Below are 13,811 nucleotides of genomic sequence, written 5' to 3' on the forward strand. Positions count from 1 at the left end.
CCCAGGGGTCCCCCCAACTCCAAAATACACCCGGGGGTGTCCGACCCTCCCCAAATACACCCAGGGGCGCCCCCAGCCCCTAAAAAGGGACCCAGGGAGGGTCTGGGGGTCTCCCCACCCCCCAAAACCCACCCAGGGGTCCCCCCAAAACCCGACCCAGGCGCGGCCCCTCCCCCCCCGCTGACCCAGCCCCTCCCCACCCCGTGTCCCCATTTTTGGGGGGGGGTCTCTCCCTCCAACCCCCCTCCCCAAATTCCCCTCCCTCCCCTCCCCCCCCCCGGTGCCTTTACCTGTTCCGGGGTGGGGGAGGGGTCGCGCTGGGGGCTCCGGGCTGGGCTGGGGGGGGGGGAGGGGCAGGGGGTGGGGGAGGGGGGGGGTTCAGTCTCACCGCCCCCTCCCCCCCCGAGCCCTTTGCGGGGGAGGGGTCTCGGTTTTGGGGGGTTTTTTTGGGTGTTTTCTGGGGGTCTCTGGGCGGGGATGGCGGGCCGGGAGTCGGGGTCCCCCCTGCGCCTCCCCCTCCCCCCGCCCCGTGACGTCACTTCCCGCCATCGCCCCTCCCCCCTCCCTTTTCCCCTCCCCCCTCCCCCTTTTCCCCGCCCCTCCCCCCCCCAGCGCTTCCTGCCGAGGCCCCGACGGGACCCCCGGGACCCCCCCGAGACCCCCCCGGGGTATTTTTTATTTGGGGGGGGGGGAATCATCCTCTTCCCCTCCCCCACCCTCCGCTCTACCCCTCCCCCACCCTCCCCCTCCCCCCCATCGCGGGTTTGGGGCGGTTCGGGCCGCCCCTCCCCCACCCGGAACTCATTGAGGGACCCCCCCCCCGTCCCATAGAGAGACCCCGGCCCTACAGAGAGACCCCGGCCCTATAGAGACCCCGGCCCTATAGAGACCCCGGCCCTATAGAGACCCCGGCCCTATAGAGACCCCCCTGTCCTATAAAGAGTCCCCGGCCCTATAGAGACCCTCCGGCGTTTTAGGGTCCCTTCCGGCCCTATAGGGACCCTTCTGGCCCTATAGAAACCCCCGGCCCTATGGAGACCCCCCGGCCCCATAGAGAGACTTCGGCCCTATAGAGAGACCCCCGGCCCTATAGAGACCCCCCGGTCCTATTAACTCCCCCGGCCCTATAGAGACCCCCGGCCCTATAGAGAGACCCCCGGTCCTATAAGGACCCCCTGGCCCTATAGAGCCCGTTCCGGTCTCATTAAACCCACTCCGGCCCTATAGAAACCCCGTCGCTGCTTTAGGGACCCCTCCGGTCCTATAGAGAGACCCCGGCCCTATAGAGACCCCCGGCCCTATAGAGACCCCCGGCCCTATAGAGAGACCCCGGCCCTATAGGGACCCCCCGGTCCTATAGAGAGACCCCCCGGTCCTATTAATCTCTCTCCGGCCCTATAGGGACCCCCTGCACTTTATAGGAACACTCTTGCTCCTATAGGAAACCCACGGCCTTATAAAAACCCTTTATCCCATTAAATTTTCCCGACCCTGTTAAATTCTCTGTGCTCTATAGAGACCCCCAGACCCCATTAACCCCCCCGGCCCTACGGGGACCCCTCCCATCCCATCAAATCCTCCGGTCCTATAGAGACCCCCTGGTCCTATAGGGACCCCCCGACCCTATTAACCCTCCCCAGCGCTATAGGGACCCCCCCTATATTCCATTAACCCCCTCCAGCCCTATAGGACCCCCGTGGCCCTATAGAGACCCCCCGACCCTATAGGGACCCCTCCCATCCCATTTACCCACTCCCAGCCCTATATAGGGACCCCCCCAGCCCCATAAAACCCTCCCCAGCCCTATAGAGACCCCCCTAACCCTATAGAGACCCCCGACCCTATTAACCCCCCGCCAGCCCTATAAGGACACCCCAGCCCCATTAAACCCCCCCTGCCCTATAAGGATCCCCCAGCCCTATAGAGACCCCCGACCCTATTAACCCCTCCCAGCCCTATAGGGACTCTCTCTATATCCCATTAATCCCCTCCAGCCCTATAGGGACTCCCTGGCCCTGTAGAGACCCTCCGACCCTATAGGGACCCCTCCCAGCCCTATATAGGAACCCCCCAGCCCCATTAAACCCTTCTCAGCCCTATAGGGACTCCCTGGCCCTATAGAGACCCCCCGACCCTATTAACCCCTCCCAGCCCTATAGGGACTCTCTCTATATCCCATTAAACTCCTCCAGCCCTATAAGGACCCCCTGACCCTATAGAGACCCCCCAGCCCCTCCCCCCGGGCCGTGTCGCGGTGGGGGTGGGGGAGGGGAGGGGGGGATGTCCCGAGGGGTCCCCGCCCCTCCCCCCGGGCCCCCCCCGGGCCCCCCCGCGGTGCTGCTGCTGCTGGAGGGGCCGAGCCCCCCCGAGACCCTCCGCCTGCTCAGGTCAGGGGAAAGGGGGTCCCCCCAAATTTTGGGGGGTTTGGGGAGACCCCCGAGAGGTTGGGGGGGCTGTGGGGTGGGGGAGGGAAATGGTGGGGAGGGGTCCGGGAGGGTGGGAGGGGAGTTGGGGGGGGCAGGAGGGGTTTGGGGGGGGCAGGAGGGGTTTGGGGGGGGTCTCGAGGGGTTTGGGGGGGTTTAGGGGGTCCTAAGGGTTTTTTTGGGGGGTCTCAAGGGGGCCGAGAGGGGCTTGGGGAGGGTCTCAGGTGGTTTGGGGGGATCCCAGGGGGTCCTAAGGCGGTTGAAAGTGGTTTTTGGGGGTCCCAAGGGGTTTTGGGGGGGGTCCCAAGGGGTTTGGGTGGAGGATTGGGGGGTCCTAAGGGGTTTTTGGGAGTCTCGGGGCGGGGTTGGGGGGTCCCAAGGGATTTTGGGGGGGTCTCGAGGGGTTTGGGAGGGTCCCAGGGGGTTGGGGGGTCCCAGGGGGTCCTAAGGCGGTTGAAATTGGTTTTTGGGGGTCTCAAGGGATTTTTGGGGGGGTCCATGGGGTTTTGAGGGGAGTGCCAAGGGGTTTGGGTGGAGGGTTGGGGGGTCCCAAAGGGGTTAAGAGGGGTTTTGGGGGGCCCCAAGGGATTTTGGGGGGGTCTCGAGGGGTTTGAGGGGGGTTTAGGGGGTCCTAAGGTTTTTTTTTGGGGGGTCCCAAGGGGTTTTGGGAGGGGATTCAAGGGGTTTGGGGACTTTGGGGGGTCTCAAGGGGTTTTTGGGGGGTCCCAAGAGATTTTGAGGGGGATCTCAAGGGGTTTTGGAGGCGTCTTGAGGAGTTTTGGGGGATCCCAGGGAGTTTTGGGGGGGTTTAGGGGGTCCTAAGGGGTATTTGGGGGGTCCCAAGGGGGTTGAGAGGGGTTTTGGGGGGCCCCAAGGGATTTTGGGGAGGGTCCCAAGGGGGTTGAGAGGGGTTTAGGGGGGTCCTAAGGGGGTCTTGGGTGGGCTCCAGGGGTTTTGGGGGGTCCTAAGGGATTTTGGGGGGGATCTCGAGGGGTTTTTGAGGGGTCCCAGGGAGTTTGGGGAGGGGTTGGAGGGTCCCAGGGAATTTTGGGGGGGCTCCAGTGGGTTTAGGGGTGTCCTAAAGAAGTGGTGGGGAGGGGGAGTCCCAGGGAGTTTGGGGGGGCCAGGAGGGATTTTGGGGGGAGTCCCAAGATTTTTGGGGGGTCCCAGGGGGGTCTTGAGGGGTTTTGGGGGGCTCCTAATGAGATTTTGGGAGATCCCAGAGAGTTTGGGAGGGTCCCTGGAGGGGTCCCGAGGGGGTTGAGAGGAGTTTGGGGGGTCCCAGGGAGTTTGGGGAGGGTTTGGGGGGCTCCCAGGAACGTTTTTGGGGGTCCCAGGTGGTTTTGGGAGGTTCTCAGGGGGTTGGGAGGGGGGATCCCAAGGGTTTTTCCGGGGGTCCCACAGGGTTTAGGGGGGTCCAAGGGAGTTTTTGGGGGGTCCCAGGGGTGGCTCTGAAGGGTCCAGGTGGGTCTGGGCGGTTCTGGGTGAATTTGGGGTTCTCTGGGTGGATTTGGGGGTCTCAAAAGGTCTCAGGGGGTCTCTGGGGGTCTCAGGTTGTATTTGGGGGTCTCATGGTGTATTTGAGGGGGTCTTGTGGTGTATTTGGGGGTCTCTGGGTGGGTCAGGGGGTCTCTGGTTGAATTTGGGGTTGTCTGTGTGGCTTGAGGGGTCTCTGGGTGTATTTGGGGGTCTCGGGGTGGGTCTGGGGGGGTCTCAGGATGTATTTGGGGGGGCCTCTGGTTGAACTGGGGGCTCAGGGCGAATTTGGGGGGTCTCTAAATGAATTCAGGGGGTCTCTGGGGGGGTCTCTGGGGCTCTGGGTGGATTTGGGGGTCTCTGGGTGGGTCTGGATGGTCTCAGGGTGTATTTTGGGGTCTCTGGGTGGTTTTGGGGGTCTCTGGGGGTCTCAGGGTGTATTTTGGGGTCTCTGTGTGGTTTTGGGGGTCTCTGGGGGTCTCAGGGTGTATTTTGGGGTCTCTGGGTGGTTTTGGGGGTCCCGGGGGTCCCTGACCCCCCGTGCCCCCCCAGCCTGAGCTCGGTGCTCCCCGAGTCCGGGATCGTGGCCGACATCGAGTGGGACCCCCCCGGGGGGGGCACCCCTGGGGACACCCCCAGTGACCCCCCCGGGGACCCCCAAAACCCCGGGGACCCCCCCGGGACCCCCACGGAGCCCCCTGGGCCCTTCTACTGCCTCAAGAGCCAGCCCCTGCCCCCCGCCAGGTACGGGACCCCCCAAACTCCCCAAAACCCACCCAAAACCCCCCTGCCCCCCGCCAGGTACGGGACCCCCAAATCCCCCCAAAACTCCCCCAAAAAGCCCCCCCAAACCCCCCAAAACCCCCCTGCCCCCTGCCAGGTACGGGACCCCCAAAACTCCCAAAAACTCCCCCAAAACTCACCCAGGTACCAGGACCCCCAAAAATTCCCCCAAAACCCCCTGACCCCACCCAGGTACGGGACCCCCGAAACCCCCCAAAATTCCCCAAAACTCCCCAAAATCCCTCCAGCTCTCCTCCAGGTATGGGACCCCCAAAACTCCCCCCAAACACCCCAAATTACCCCAAAACTCCCCTGACCCCGCCAAGTACAGGACCCCCAAAACTCCCCAAAATATCCCCTAAAACACCCCCCAAATCCCCCCAAAACTCCCCAAAATACCCCCAGCTCTCCCCCAGGTACGGGACCCCCAAAACTCCCCCAAAACACCCCAAACCCACCCAAAACTCCCCCCAAACTCACCCAGACCCACCCAAATCCGCCCCAAATCCACCCCAAATCCCCCCCAAAACTCACCCTAAACTCCCCCAAATCCCCCCAAAACTCCCCCAAATCCATCCTGAAACCCCCTTAACCCCCAAAAAACCTCCCTGAAACCCCCCCAAAACCCCTCTAAGATCCCTCTAGGACCCCTCCCCAATTAACCCCCTCCCCTCTTTGCAGCTCTGGAGCCCCACCCGAGTCCCTGGTGCCCCCCCCTCGTACCTGGGCACCCCAAACTCCCTTCCAAAGCCCCTAAATGTCCCCCAAACTTCTCTAAGAGCCCTCTAGGACCCCCTCCCCAATAAGCCCCCACTCTGTGGAGATCTGGAGCCTCCCAAACTCCCCCAAAATCCCCCCCAAACCCCTCTAAGACCCCTTTAAGACCCCCTCCCCAATTAACCCCCCCCTCTTTGCAGCTCTGGGGGCCCCTGTGGCCGCCCCCCATCATACCTTGACCCCCAAAACTCCCCCAAAATCTCCCCCAAACCCCTCTAAGACCCCTCTAGGACCCCTCCCCAATTAACCCCCTGCTCTTGGCAGCTCTGGAGCCCCCCCCCAAATCCCTGGGGACGCCCCCCTCGTACCTGGGCACCCCAAAATCCCCTCCAAAGCCCCTAAATCCCCCCAAATCCCCCCAAACCCCCCCAAAACTCCCCCAAATCCATCCTGAACCCCCTTTAACCCCCCCAAAACCTCCCTGAATCCCCTCCAAACCTCTCCAAATCTGCTCTGACCCCCCAGGACTCCTCTAGGACCCCTCCGCAATTAACCCCCCCCACCTCTCTGCACAGCTCTGGAGCCCCCCAACCCCCCCCAAACTCCTTCAAATCCATCCTGAAACCCCCCAACCCCCCCCAAACCCCTTCAGGACCCCTTTAGGACCCCTCCCCAATTAACCCCCTGCTCTTGGCAGCTCTGGAGCCCCCCCCGAGTCCCTGGGGGCGCCCCCCTCGTCCCGGGTGCTGCTGAGGCAGCAGTTGATGAGGGCCCAGGCCCAGGAACAGGAGCAGAGGGAGAGGAGGGGGGGGGGCACCCCCGGGACCCCCCCGGGACCCCCCGGGACCCCCGGCCCCTCCCCCGCCATCGCCGTGGGGACCCCCCGGGCCCCTCCCCATGTGCCCCCCGAGGTGCTCAAGGTGAGGGGGAGGGGGGGGTTTGGGGGGGTTTGGGGCTGGGGGGGAAATTTGGGGAAAAAAATGGGATATTTGGGGCTGGGGGGGTTGGGGGGTTCAGGGCTGGGGGATTTGGGGAAAATTTGGGATATTTGGGGTTGGAAATTTGGGATATTTGGGTCTGGGGGGGAATATTTGGGATATTTGGGGTTGGGGGGTTCAGAGCTGGGGGATTTTGGGGAAAATTTGGGATATTTGGGGTTGGAAATTTGGGGTATCTGGGCTGGGGGTGGGTCTAGGTGGGAAAATTTGAGATATTTGTGGCTGGGGGAGTCTGGGGGAGTTCAGGGCAGGGGGATTTGGGGGGCTCCAGGTGGGGAAAATTTGGGATTTGGGGGATTTTGGGAAGTTCTGGGATTTTGGGGGGGTCAGGGAAGGGAAAACACGGCAGATTTTGAGGAGAAAAATTGGGGATTTGACACCAGGAGGATTCTGGGAATCCCTGGATATTTTGGGGAGGGGTCTCAGCCCATTCCCAGGGTCCCCTCCCCCTTTCCCTTTCTCACCTTGATGGGCAGTGGGGGCAGCAAAGGGGGCGTGGCCACACCTGTGATGGGCGTGGCTTGCATGGAAATGGGCGTGGCCTTGCACAAACCCTCCCTGGGGTGTTTGGGGCAGGGTGGGCGTGACTTGTGTAAAAAGGGGCGTGGCCTCACTCAAACCCTCCCTGGGGTGTTTGTGGCTGGGTGGGCGTGGCCAGTACCGAGGTGGGCGTGGTCAGAGGAGGGCGTGGCCGCTCTGACCCCACCCCTTTGGGGCAGGACCCATTTTGGGGAGGGGTCTCAGCCCTCGGGGGGGTCCCTGACCCCTGTCCCCGCCCCTCTCAGGTGCAGACCCACCTGGAGAACCCCACCCGGTACCACCTGCGGGCGGCGCAGCGTCAGCAGCTCCGGCAGTACCTGAGCCACGCCCGCGGCCGGGGGGGCGGGGCCAGCCCGCCAAGCCACGCCCATCCCGCCCCGCCCAGCGAGGCCCCGCCCAGCTCCTCCCCCCCGGCCCTGCTGCAGCACGAGAAGGAGGTGAGGGGGGGTAAAGGGGGTGGTGACGTCATAGGGAGGGATGGTGACGTCATAGGTGGGGGAGGGCGTGGCAATGGAGTGATGATGTCACAAAGGGTGGGTGTGATGTCATAAGGAGGGTTTTGACGTCATAAAGGGGGGCAGGGATGGGCTAAAACAACGTGATGATGTCATAGAGCACAATGGTGATGTCATAGGTGGAGAAGGGGGTGTAATAAGGGAGTGATGATGTCATAAAGGGGATCCATGATGTCAGAAGGAGAGTTTTGACGTCATAATGGGGGACAGGGATGGGATAAGAGGAGGTGGTGATGTCATAAAAGGGGCTCTGTGACGTCACGGGGAGGGTCCTGATGTCATAAAGGGGGCGGGGATATGATAAAACAAAGTGATGATGTCATAGAACCCAATGATGACATCATAGGCAGAGGGGAGGGTGTGGCGATGATGTCATAAAGGAGGGTTTTGACGTCATAAAGGGGGTGGGGATGGGCTGAGAGGAGGTAGTGATGGCATAAAAGGGCCTCTGTGATGTCACGGGGAGAGTCCTGATGTCATAACAGGGGAAGGGCCGTGGTAAGAGAAGGTGATGATGTCATAAAGCGCTACGCTGAGGTCATAGGCAGAGTTAAGAACACAATAAGGAGGTGGTGACGTCACCAAGGGGCTCTATGACGTCATAACAAGAATCACAATGCGATAAGGAGAGTGGGGACGTGACAAGAGGAGACGATGATGTCACATGAGGGGGTGATGACGTCACACAGGGAAGTAGTGACGCAATCCAGCGGCTCCTGACGCAACGTGGGGGGGCTGATGACGTCACACAGGGGTCGATGACGTCACACAGGAGTTGATGATGTCACATGGGGGTTGGTGACATCACACCAGGGGTTGATGACATCACAGGAGGAAGGGCGGGCCCTGACGTTGCCTTGTGTGCCCCCCCCCCCCCCCCGCAGATCGATGACGTCATCGATGAGATCATCAGCCTGGAGTCCAGCTATGAGGACGTGCTGAGCTTCGGGCCCGGCGAGGGGCCCCTCCCCCTGCCCAGCACGGTGAGAGAGGGGGCGGGGCCTCGGGAAACCCCGCCCACCAGCCGGGGCAATGTGGGGGCGTGGCTTGTCCATATAAGGCAAGGGGCGTGGCTTAATGCCATATAAGGATGTGTGGGTGTGGCTTGTTTCTATGTAAAGCAGGGGGCGTGTCCTGTTGCCCTATAAGGGCAGGTGGGCGTGGCCTGATGCCCTAAAAGGAAGGGGCGTGGCTTATTGCCATATACAGGTGTGAGGCTCCTCCCCCTGCCCAGCCTAGTGTGCTGGCCCTTTGAGAGAGGGGGCGGGGCCTCAGCAAACCCCGCCCACAAAACTGGCCAATGGGGAAGGGCGTGGTTTGCCTATATAAGACAAGGGGGTGTGGCTTTGTGGCCATAATTTGGCACAAAGGGGTGTGGCCTGAAGGGGGCGGGGCCTACACAGTTTGATGGACAGTGGGGACTGCTAAGGGGGCGTGGTCACAGTTGTGGTGGGCGTGTCTTGCAGTTAAATGGGCGTGGCCTTTCCCAAACACCCCCAAGGTGTTTAGTGATGGGTGAGGTCCGCGTGGGCGTGGTTTGTGTATAAATGGGCGTGGCCTCACCCAAACGCCCCCAACGTGTTTAGGGGTGGGCGTGGCTTGTGTAGAAAGGGGCGTGGCCTCGCCCAAACCCTCCCTGGACTGTTCATGGCTGGGTGGGCGTGCCCAGTGCTGAGGTGGGCGTAGCCAGGGAGGGCGTGGCCGCTCTGACCACGCCCCTTTGGGCAGGTCCCCGCCCCCGGGCCCCTATTGGAGGTTTTCAGCCCCACCCAGGGCGGGAGCAGCTCCTGCCCCGCGGAACTGCCCCGGGTCAAGACCGAGCTCTCAGGTCTGGGGGGTCCTGGGGGGTCCTGGGGGGTGGGGAGGGGTCCCTGAGGGGACAGGAAGGGGGTAAAGGGCCCCTGGGAGGGGTTTTTGGGGGGCTAAAAGGGGTTGGGGGGCTCCTTGTAGGGGGGAGGGGTCCCTGGGGTGTCTCTAAGGTGAGGAGGGGGTCCCTGGGGAGTTTCCCATTTTGGGGAGGGGTCCTTGGGGGAGATTTTTGGGGGGGGTCCCCATTATGGGAGGGGTCCCTGGGGTGTTTCCCGTTTTGGGGAGGGGTCCCTGGGGGAGGTTTGAGGGGTCCCTATTTTGGGGAGGGGGTCCCCGTTATGGGAGGTGGTGCCTGGGGATTCTCCCATTTTTGGGGAGGGGGTTCCTTGGGTGGTCCCCATTATTGGAGGGGTCCCTGGGGTGTTTCCTGTTTGAGGAGGGGTCCCTGGGGTGGTCCCCATTTTGGGGAGGGGTCTCTTATTCAGGGAGGGTCACTCTGGTAGTCCAGGGTTCGTTCAGGGGGGGCTCTGGGGCTGATTTTGGGGGTCCTTTGGGGCAGGGGGTTCCCGTGGGGTGGGAAGGGAGGGTCCATATTTTGGGGAGGGGTCTCTGAGTGTGGCCCCTCCCCCACAGAAACCGAGGCCAAGGCGCTGCTGAAGGAGAGGCAGAAAAAGGACAACCACAACCTCAGTGAGCCTGGGGGTCCTGGGGGGTCCGGGGGGGTCCCTGGGGGGTTTTAGGGGCTCCTGGGGGGTCCCAGGGGTGTCGTGGGGGGATTTGGGGGGTCCTGGAGGGTCCCTGGGGGTCTTGGGGGAGTCCTGGGAGGTTTCAGGGGATCCTGGGGGGGTCTTGGGAGGTTCTGGGGGTCCCCAGGGGTTGAGGGAGGGGTCCTGAGGGGTTTTAGGGGGTCCTGGGGGTGTTCAGGTGGTCCTGGGGGTGTTCTTGGGGGTCCTGGGGATGTTCAGGGGGTCCCTGGGTGTCCCCAGGAGTTGAGGGAGGGGTCCCAGGGGAGTCTTGGGGTGTTTTGGGGGGTCCTGGGGGTGTTTTGGGGGTCTCAGATGTCCCCCTCCCCTCCCCCGCAGTCGAGCGGCGCCGGCGTTTCAACATCAACGACCGGATCAAAGAGCTGGGGACCCTCATCCCCAAAAACAGCGACCCGTGAGCCGGGGGCGGGGCCTGGGCCAGAGGGGGCGGGGCCAAATGGGGCGGGGCCCTGGAGGGGAAATCCAGCAGCCAGGGACCCCCACGGCAGGTCCTGGAAGGGAAATTTTGTGTTTAGGGACCCCCAGGGCGAGTCCTGGAAGGGAAATTTAACATTTAAGGTCCCAAGGGTGGGTCCTGGAAGGGAAATTTGGCAGCCAGGGACCCCCAGGGCAGGTCCAGGAAGGGAAATTTGACGTTTAGGGGATCCTATGATGGATCCTGGAAAGGAAATTCGAGGTTTAAGGACCCTAAAGTGGATCCTGGAAGGGAAATCCAGCAGCCAGGGACCCCCACGGCAGGTCCTGGAAGGGAAATTTGATGTTTAGGGGGTCCTATGAGGGGTTCTGGAAGGGAAATTTGGCATTTAATGACCACAGGGTGGGTCCTGGAAGGGAAATTTGATGTTTAGGGACCCCCACAGCAGGTCCTGGAAGGGAAACTTGATGTTGACGGGCTTCTATGATGGGTCCTGGAAGGGAAATTCGAGGTTTAAAGACCCTAAAGTGGGTCCTGGAAGGGAAATCTGGCAGCCAGGGACCCCCACGGCAGGTCCTGGAAGGGAAATTTGATGTTGACCCCGGGGTGACCCCAGGTGACGCCAGGTCCTGGCAGGGAGATGCAGTGGAACCCAGGGGCTCTGCTGGGCTGGGGGTGACCCTGGGTGACCCCAGGTGACAGGTCCTGGCAGGGGTGACCCCAGTGACCTCGGGTCCTGGCAGGGAGGTGCGGTGGAACTCAGGGGCCCCCTGGGCTGGGGGTGACCCCAGGTGACGGGTCCTGGCAGAGGTGACCCCAGTGACCCCAGTGACAGGTCCTGGCAGGGAGATGTGGTGGAACAAGGGGCCTGGTTGGGCTGGGGTGACCCCAGGGTGACCCCAGGTGACCCCAGTGCCCCCGGGTCCTGGCAGGGAGGTGCGGTGGAACAAGGGCACCATCCTGAAGGCCTCGGTGGATTACATCCGGAAGCTGCAGAAGGAGACCCAGCGCTGGAGGGACCTGGAGCTGCAGCAGCAGCGCCTCGAGCAGGCCAACCGCAGCCTCCAGATCAGGGTGCAGGTCAGGGAATGGAAATAATGGGATTGGGATTGGGAATGGGGGATTGGCCAACCGCAGCCTCCAGATCAGGGTGCAGGTCAGGATTGGGATTGGGGGATTGGGAATATGGGATTGTGATCGTGGGATTGGGAGCCAATCGCAGCCTCCAGATCAGGGTGCAGGTCAGGGAATGGGGGATTGGGAATAATGGGAATGGGATTGGGAATACGGGGTTGGGAATGAACCGCAGCTTCCAGATCAGGGTGCAGGTCAGGACTGAGATTGGGAATACGGGATTGGGATTCGGAATGAACCACAGCCTGCAGATCAGATCAGAGTGCAGGTGTGTGATTGCAAATACAGGATTGGGAACGTGGGATTGGGAACGAACCACGGCCTCCAGATCAGGGTGCAGGTCAGGAAATAATGGATTGGGAATATGAGAATATGGGAGTGGGAATGGGACTGGGAATGAACAGCAGCTTCCAGATCAGGGTGCGGGTCAGGACTGGGATTGGGGGATTGGGATTGGGAATGTGGGAATGGGGGATTGGCCAATCACAGCCTGCAGATCAGGGTGCAGGTCAGGGAATGAGGGATTGGGATTGGGAATGGGATTGGGAATGGGATTGGGAATGAACCACAGCCTCCAGATCAGGGTGCAGGTCAGGGAATGCAGGATTGGGAATAATGGGATTGGGAATGGGATTGGGGGATTGGGAATATGGGATTGGGGGCTAACTGGAGCCTCCAGATCAGGGTGCAGGTGTGGGATTGGGAATATGGGAATGAGGGATTGGGAATATGGGATTCGGAATGGGAATGGGGGATTGGCCAACCACAGCCTCCAGATCAGGGTGCAGGTGGGGGATCGTGGGATTGGGAATGTGGGAAATGGGGCTGGGAGTGTGGGATTGGGTCTGGAAACGGCAGGATCGGGGATGGGGCTGGGAATGGGGCGGGACCAGGACTGGGAATGCGGAACTGGGGCCGGGAACGGCGGGATTGGGGTTGGGAATGTGGGATTGGGAATGTGGGGTCGGGGTTGGGAATGTGGGATCAGGGTAGGGAATGCGGGATCGGGGTTGGGAATGGGGGATCAGGGTTGGGAATGGGGGATCAGGGACCTGCAGAGGAGCCGGGACACTCCCCATAGTTTTTCGGAACGTTTTGTTGGGGATGGATTTTGGGATGGTCAGAGAGGAGGAGAGAAGGGCGTCTGTCCACGGGGGAGCAGAACCCAGGGAATGTCAGGGCTGGGATATTTTAGGATTCTGGTGATTTGTGGCTGACCCAGCCCCTCCCCGCCCCAGGAACTGGAGCTCCAGGCCCAACTCCACGGGCTCCCCCTGAACCCGCCCCCCGTGGCCGAGGGGGGCTGCGAGGAGGGTCCCCCCTTCCCTCCCACCCCTCAGCAGGAGCTGCTGGAGCTGGCGCTGCCCCTGGCCCTGGGGGGACCCGAGGGGACATTCGAGGACATCCTGATGGACGAAGGGGGGGGACTGTCCCCTCTGGGCCCCCCCGGAGCCCTCCTGGCCTCCCCGGGCCCCTCGAGGGCCTCCAGCCCCCGCAGCAGCCTCAGCATGGAGGATGAGCCTTGAAAGGGTTGGGGGGACATTTTGGGGACCCCTCCCCATCGTTTTGGGACCCCCCCTTGCCCTCCCTGGGCCCCACCCGGTGCTGCTTTAAGGCTCTTAAAGCGGCCGCGCGCTTTTGAATGGAGGCCCCGCCCCTTTTAGGCGTGTTGCCCTTTTAAGGCGCCGCCTGTGGGGCCCCCTCTTAAAGGGGCTGGGCCGGGCGTGGCCCATTGGAAGGGGGGCGTGTCCCCCTCAATGTGCGGCCCCTTTAAGGCGCTGGCGTCGGGCCCCACCCGGGCGTGGCCGTTTGAGGAAGCCCCGCCCCTCCCTGAGGACACGCCCATTTCTGGGGCTCCAGGGGGCTGGGCCCTCGTGTGAAGCTCCGCCCCTTTCGCTGTCACTCACACTTAGCTCCGCCCACTACTAACTCCCCATACCACGCCCCCTTTTAGAGGCCCCGCCCACCGGCCCCACTTAAAGGGCCACACCCCCATTTATACCCCTCCCCCCTCCCCAATTTTGTACTGGACCCTCACGTGGGAAATAAAGGTTTGGTATCGACGGGACATCGTGACCTTTGTCCTGTCCCCGTGACCTTTACCCTGTCCCCGTGTCCCCCATTCTGTCCCCATGTCCCCCACCCTGTCCACGTGTCCTTTATGCCATCCCTGTGTCCCTGTCCTGTCCTCACTCAGTGTCCCCTTGTTCCTCATCCTGTCTGTGTCCCCACTCCCC

At 62.3% G+C, this 13,811-nt stretch overlaps 1 protein-coding gene across 1 annotated transcript; it reads left to right on the plus strand.

Annotated features, from left to right (window-relative positions):
* Nucleotides 1-2,280: 2,280 nt before the first annotated feature.
* On the plus strand, nt 2,281-13,529 carry TFE3 (transcription factor binding to IGHM enhancer 3; the record flags this gene model as incomplete). Its single annotated transcript, XM_083881298.1, has 10 exons — nt 2,281-2,387; nt 4,452-4,643; nt 6,097-6,208; nt 7,183-7,374; nt 8,337-8,435; nt 9,181-9,280; nt 9,895-9,951; nt 10,344-10,419; nt 11,373-11,520; nt 12,813-13,529. The coding sequence occupies 10 exons, from the start codon at nt 2,281-2,283 to the stop codon at nt 13,098-13,100; spliced, it is 1,371 nt and encodes a 456-aa protein (XP_083737424.1). The 3' UTR covers nt 13,101-13,529.
* Between the last annotated feature and the right edge of the window lie 282 nt (nt 13,530-13,811).

Source organism: Zosterops lateralis (genome assembly GCF_965231275.1).
Source record: "Zosterops lateralis genome assembly, chromosome: 33".
In the NCBI taxonomy this organism is placed as follows: Eukaryota; Metazoa; Chordata; class Aves; order Passeriformes; family Zosteropidae; genus Zosterops; species Zosterops lateralis.